Source organism: Cystoisospora suis (assembly GCF_002600585.1).
Source record: "Cystoisospora suis strain Wien I chromosome Unknown contig_1013, whole genome shotgun sequence".
NCBI lineage: Eukaryota > Apicomplexa > Conoidasida > Eucoccidiorida > Sarcocystidae > Cystoisospora > Cystoisospora suis.
Window position 1 is genome coordinate 1,561 of NW_027153814.1, and position 6,556 is coordinate 8,116.

At 54.6% G+C, this 6,556-nt stretch overlaps 2 protein-coding genes across 2 annotated transcripts in view; both read right to left on the bottom strand.

The window, feature by feature from the left end:
* Positions 1 to 643, bottom strand: CSUI_002377 (uncharacterized protein). Its single transcript, XM_068062579.1, has one exon. It carries the CDS (start codon positions 566 to 568, stop codon positions 161 to 163), a length of 408 nt encoding a protein of 135 aa, XP_067925447.1. The 5' UTR covers positions 569 to 643; the 3' UTR covers positions 1 to 160.
* Positions 1 to 4,872, bottom strand: part of CSUI_002376 (thioredoxin) — a 5,793-nt gene extending 921 nt beyond the window's left edge. The window contains exons 1-5 of the mRNA XM_068062578.1: positions 4,410 to 4,872; positions 3,028 to 3,584; positions 1,710 to 1,954; positions 762 to 1,072; positions 131 to 179 (exon numbers count right to left, since the gene is read on the bottom strand). Coding sequence (XP_067925446.1) covers positions 131 to 179; positions 762 to 1,072; positions 1,710 to 1,954; positions 3,028 to 3,477 — 1,055 coding nt within the window. The 5' untranslated portion in view covers positions 3,478 to 3,584; positions 4,410 to 4,872. The remainder of the gene's footprint in view (positions 1 to 130; positions 180 to 761; positions 1,073 to 1,709; positions 1,955 to 3,027; positions 3,585 to 4,409) is intronic.
* Positions 4,873 to 6,556: the final 1,684 nt, after the last annotated feature.

Here is a 6,556-nt window from a genome sequence, read left to right on the forward strand (position 1 = left end):
TCCCGCGCGGGGTCGGCTAATAGCCCCCGGCAATCGCGTCATTTTCCTTGTCCGCTTCGGAACAGGCGACTGAGTACAGCTAAAACACGCGCGGGCACGGCCAACACTGGCCGAGAAAAAGCACGCTCACCAGCACTGATCTTGCTCAGTAGGCTCTTGATCACCGCTTTCGACAGGGGCTGAAGACACGCACGAATGGGAGGCGTTTCACATTGCGGCGTTTGTCTGTACAACTGGTTCCATCTTCCGGACAATGTTTCACGGCATCTCGAAACAAAACTACCTCCCTCGCCATCAAAGCCACACATTCCCACATCAGTGGGAAGGCTTCTCTCACATTCGGACTAGCGTCAGCCGCAAATCCACTGCAGGCGTGCCAACACCCTGATGCGTTTTCTGGGTTCTGAAGAACAGCTACGACAGGCCAGAAAAGTTGCCGGGTACGTGGCCTCTGCGGTCCCGAGTGCTTGCAAGGGGAGTCTGCATAGCCTTGCCACCGGAGACGTGCAACGCCGTGGACGACAGTAGTGGACGTTCCGCACAGGTGCATCTTGCTTACTGAAGTCATAAGACTGCGAAACGACTATTCCGCGTACACACTCCCCCTCCTGACATAGCCTTCCATGCAAGCTCGAGACTACTCAGAAAAGCTATCTCCGTCCTCCTTTGTCGTTTCCCCCCTTGGAGACGAAACCGTGCCTCCACAGCTAGGTTAGTTTTGGGGCATAGACGGCTGCCCTCCACCCAGGCTGGGAACTGACTTACCTCGTCGGTCTCAACTTTCGTAAACCGCGTCTTCAAGTGAGGGTTAAACACTACAAGGGACGGGTACTTCTCCAGGTCGAACAGTTCCCTGAAACCTTTCTCGGTGTCGACATCCATCCACATGAAGCGGAAGTCTGGTCCTTTGCTGCTGTCATACTCGTACTTGAAAGACTCGAGCATATCCGTCTCCTCGGGAGTGAGCTCTCTACCTTCTTTCAAGTAAATGACACACAGCGCCTTCAAACTCTTCTTGAAGCAAAGATCCACGTTCGACAATTTTGTCAACTCAGGAATAACCTGAAACTTCCTGTGGGACACGAGACGAAACGAAAACCAGAGGACACCCGCACTGAAAACAGGTGAATCGTTTCATGCAGGACCGTGCACACAAAAATCGCAAACAACAAACTGGCCAGCAAGCACGTGATGACCCCAACAGAATGTTCCCGCGAAATCCACGCGTGCTGCAAAGCAACTCCTACGAGTTTCCCCAGGTCAACAGAGGGCCCATCAATACGCACGGGGCTGCAAGCCTTGTTCATGGCCTTGAGGCTCTGGACGTGCTCTCGCTTTCCAGCTACAGTCCTCCACTCGCTGACAGAAGAGCATGCCGAAACGTGGAAACATCTTCACACATGTGTAATATGTGTAAAAAACATGCATATTGTACCCGCCCGAGTGCCCCCAGCATTGAGGGTGGCATGCCACGACACTCACGTGCGGTAATGAGACCGCTGTCCCTCACTGTCTGAAAGCTGCGCGAGCTGTGAATCAGGGCCTTTCACGACTTGCAGTGACACATATCAACTTTTCACGCCATCACAGAGTGAGGGAGCGACAGGAATGTGTGAAAACACGCCTCTACAAAGACACGATTGGGCAAACTTTCAATCATTCTGCACCGGCAGACCAGCTCAAATACACCAAGAGACAGCACCACGTACCAAGGCTGCGTTTCGGGGGAGGGTTCGGCCTTGGCGTTGTGATCAGAGAAGCCACCCCCCATGACGAAGGTCTCCGAAAACACGTTGAGCCAGTCGAACATAGCTTGAAACTTCATTTCTCCCTTGTACACCTCGTCCTTTTTGTCCTTCCGAGTGACCACTACATGGGGTAGTTTTGTTGCCTTGTACTTTTTCACAAGCTCCGGGAACTTGCCACTAGGTATGAGCAAAAAGTGCAGCTTGTCCTATCATAAGAAACAGTAACGGAAAACAAAACACTCGTATTTCTGTGCAGAAAGGCGCACACACCCCTGCGGAGAACACCAAACCGTACGAGTCCGCATGAATAGACGGGTTGGCAGCAGCTTCCCACGCCTTCTTTTGCACGTAGCATGCGCTAGCATTGATGGCACATCTGACTCCTGGCGAAAAGCTGATTCGTAAAGGCATACAACGAGCACAACTGCTGAACAACTGTTCGAGTAACCCACTCGGTGCAGAAAGACTGAGTTGAAAATCTGCATGAAACCCTGTCCCACGACCACAAATAATCGACACAGACTGTGTGTACGAAGAAGAGCCAATCCGATCTGAGAGCCTCTTCCGCGTTCAAGCTCACAGGCAGAGCACACACGGGCCAAGGAATTATGCACACAAGATTCTCTTGCGCGTCCCGAGCCTCCTTAAATTCCAACCTTCGGGACAGTGTCGCACTCGTGCTAGCACCTGGCATCTTCAGTGTTGTCACACAGCCATGCTCGCTGATTTCAGAACCAACTGATCAGCCCACCGCAGCACTACAGAAAAGCGGCATGCCCCTCCACCTCTCTCCTGGTGGGCTCAAGAAAACTATAGGGATGTCCGCCCTTAGCGGGTAGTGAACTTCTCCATGTACGATTTCCCCTTGCCTTAAAAGATGTGCTGAGAGCCTTGAGCAAAATGGAGGGCTTCTCCTTCTCCGTAAAGACCAACACTTTAGGAACTTGGATGTGCGCGGCCATGGCCTTTTCAAAATCCTTCATATCCTTCGGCATGATTGCAGCTGAAGGAATCAGAGGTCCCAGGGCCTTAGATAAGGAATCGTAATCTCGGGTACCCTGCGGGGAGCAGAAAGGGACGTGTTCGCCAAACAAATGAATATATGTCATCCCCTCCGGCAGCCGGCGGCGGCTGGGGTACTCCAGCCAAGCCCGGCATTCATTTTCCAGTTGGCGTTTCCCCCCACCGGACCGCCTCGCGGAGAAACGACATACAAGGGGAACACTTTTCGACTACAGAAGCGTATCTTACAGCGATTCGAACGCCCTTGTCCATTTACCTGGAATTGGAAGGAGGGTCTCGGCAGTGAGGGGTAAATGAGAATAGTAGGATACTTCTCGACCTTCTGGTCTTTGCACAGTTTGGCGTTTTCACCGCAGTTAACGGCAAACACGCCGACCATGCCTTTCATCTTTTTTGCAAGGTCGTTGAATGGTCCATCAATCAGAGACTTGCATTCTGTGCAGTCGTCTTTATAAAAAAGCACTGCGAAAACCTGGCTATCCCGGAATTTGTTGACTTTTCCATCCCAGTTCTGTTGATTGATAGAGGCGACATCGTGGGTCATCGGGTCGATTCTAATCTTCGCCGCGACCGCAACGAAACCAAGCAAGAGAAGAGATCCCGAAAGATACATACCAAGACAGGTGGCGCGCTTGGTGAAAGAAGAGAAGCGGGAGAGGAGACACCGCGCCGCCCCGCAAGGCGGTGACGAGGGAAACTGCACCATTCTGCGACAACAGTCAGAGGAAACGCTGGCCCCTCGACGGTCAGGGCAAGAGCAAACACCACCGAAACCAGCTACGACCACTGAGCCTGCAACTGATGGTGACGACTCTGTACACAACAGGAGACCGCCGACAACGTAGTAGCGGTTGACAGCCAGAATATCGAGTGACGGCGGAGGAAGCAAAAGAATCTGATTAGTGTATGAAACCTGGACAACTGCGATGGCCTGGACACAACATGATGAAAAGGCAGAAACCCTGGAGTTTGGCCAAGGAGCACGGGGAGCGACGCTGATGCCCTGCAATAAAAAAATTACGTTAGTGGACCGGACCGGCGCCGTTCACTAACAGCTTGTCTGGACCACCTGTGCGGCCCAGAAGGGACGGACAAGCAGACCGCTGGTAGTCTCGGGACACAGCCGCAGCGGTACGTCCGTTCAGCCGATCTGACTCCCCAGAATGGGGCGCACCGCAGTATCATACATCGTAAAGATTTCACCCAGTCACTCGTTATACAGCCTGTTCTCCCACTATACGCACGATACACCGGTGTGTAGAACAGCCTGATTTGCCAGTACATTCACGCGGCCAACATGAAGGGCTGGACTCAGAAAGCGGCATACCGCGTGGTCACAGCGGTTCTACTCGCAAGTGCAGTGCTCGTCCGGGAAACCGCAAGCCTAGACATTCAAGTCCCCGGGGTACCCCTGCGTGTACGCATCAGCAAGTAAAGTCGTACAAGTTAAAACAGCCGCCCCCCCCCCGGCCCGTCACCTTGTGCACGCCTGCAGCATAGGCAAACGCGGCATGCTTAGGATATACGCCGTTCGAAGACGAACGGACATCATGTACGAAAAAAGCTGAATTGCACATCGGTTCACAAGCAAACCTCCCACCCAGCCTGATTTCCCTAACGGTTCTTGATCTTGCTTACTTCCTTCCCTACTCTGTCCCAGCAGCAATTCATCCAGTCGTTACGAGAGAGCGCTGCGTACCCCGTGAGCTGATGAATAGCGAGCGGCAGCAGATAGGAGGGTTGCGGCGGAACAAGTCCGTAGGGGAGGCCGAAAAGAAAGAAAACACGTCAGGAAAAAAAGCCTAAACAAAAGAACGGCGTTACAGAGAATAAGATGCACGTGATTTCTCAGGGCAGAGAATTCCGGCAGTTCCTCGACGGGAGAAAGCCGCGGCTCTTGCGTGGAGCGCTCCAGCCTGCAAAGATACACTCCCACTAAACAGCCTTCGCCATCTTCTCTCCCCATCTTCTGAGGAGACGCGTCCCTCGTTTTTATGGCTCAGTAGATCACCACAAGATGCTCACTGGGAGGGCCTAGTCGGGGACCTGTCATCGTCCTGCCTACCCCCGCGGACTCGAATCAACCCCGTGCTGTCCGCCGAAGACCCGAATAAAAGCCGCCTTGTATTGGTTTAGTCCTAGAGTCTCGGAAAAGTACACCCGAGGAGGGGGGCGGTACTACCGACTGTGGAGTCGGGGGCAAGGGTCGACGCGCGCGGCGTGTCCGGGTGGAGTTTCTGTTCAGCAGAGCGCGCAGGAAATACTGCGGCGGGGCCTTTTGACGAAGCACATGTGCCACTCGTCACGAAGCCTGTATCGCCTACTCAGAAGCACTACGTCACTACTAGTTGCATCGTGCACATGGCCGAGAGCTACGGTCGGCCAACTTGACTGGGACGCCCCAAACACTACCTGCCACAGCCGCTGGACGGGGTTGCGGCCTTGCGTCGTGGGGGAAGTGCGGCAGATATGCCTGGGTTGTGGATACATGTAGGCCAGCTGTGGCCGTTTGCGAAGTAAACAGGGTGCTCAGGGTCTACAGAGGCAGGCCGAAATGATCCCTCGGCTTGTACTGGAAGTTTTCAGTCGCCCAGAGTCCTCACACAGGGCTCACGGTGTACGCCCGCGCCGCGGCACTGCGCGACCATCGCTGTGTGTGGCGCCTTGGCGTGAACACGCCGCGCGAATGTGTCCCGTGTGTGTCTGACGAACGAAGTGTCTATTAGCGAGGTGGTCAGTTCTGATGATTGAGATGCCCGGCAGGATCAACTCGAGCCGGCTAATACCGCCTATGTAATAGAGTAGCCGGCGGCTCATGCGGCGGGGGCCAAGATTCGGCAGTCGGCCGATAGTAGGGGCGCCCACAGCCGCGCGGGCGGTGGCCGCGGGGAGGCGCTGGACCGTGCGACGGGGCGGGGGTTGTTGGGCGGCGGCGATAAGGGAGCGGAGCGGACACATTATTGTTATGCCGGTGCCAGGCACCGGCAGCGACAAGTAACGAGGTAGCCCGGCGGTGCGCGAGGCGCTCCGCGGCAGCGGAGCAACTGCCGTAGGGTTGAGCGCCCACACCAGCAAGCAGCGAACGGACCACGGGTTCTTCCGATGGGGTCTCTACCCAAGGGCTGGCCAGGAGAAATAGTTGGTATGGATCTCTTCGGACCGCTCCCCAAAACAGTCAGGGCCGCGACAATTATACTCGTTTTTATTGATCATTTTACCAGGTGGGTCGAGTTGACAGCCCTGCGTAAGGCTGAAATTGGAGATGTGGTAGCGTGCCTGCTCGAGAAGTGGGTGCCCCAGCATGGAGTTCCGGCGGTACTGTTATCTGATAACGGTCCGCAGTTCGTCGCTACAGTGCTGCGAGACTTCTGCAACAGTGTTGGAGTGAAGAAGATATACAGCACTCCCTATCATCCGCAGGGGAACTCTGTTGTTGAGCGTTTTATGAGGACGCTGAAGAAGGCTCTTGCCGCTGTCGTGGATGAGGAGGGCCGCGACTGGGACTTGTATTTGTCTGCTGTCTTCGCTGGCTCACAATTCAACACCACACATTGCCACAGATCCTCGCCGTTCTTCCTGACGCAGGGGCGAGAGGCAGTGTTACCGGTGCAGCGTCACTTGGACGAACCCCGTCTAGATGCGACGTCTAAGATGTGGCTGCATCGTCTATGGCGGGCGCGTGTTGCAACTCATGAAGCACAAATGAGGGAGGACGCGAGGAGAAAAGAGCTTATCGATAAGGATGGCTCTAGAGTTCCTGTGAGATCAGTTGTTGCAATCAAGCT

Excerpts from the sequence above, each read along its gene's own strand:
- CSUI_002377 (XM_068062579.1), bottom strand. The coding sequence starts at position 568 with ATGACTTCAGTAAGCAAGATGCACCTGTGCGGAACGTCCACTACTGTC.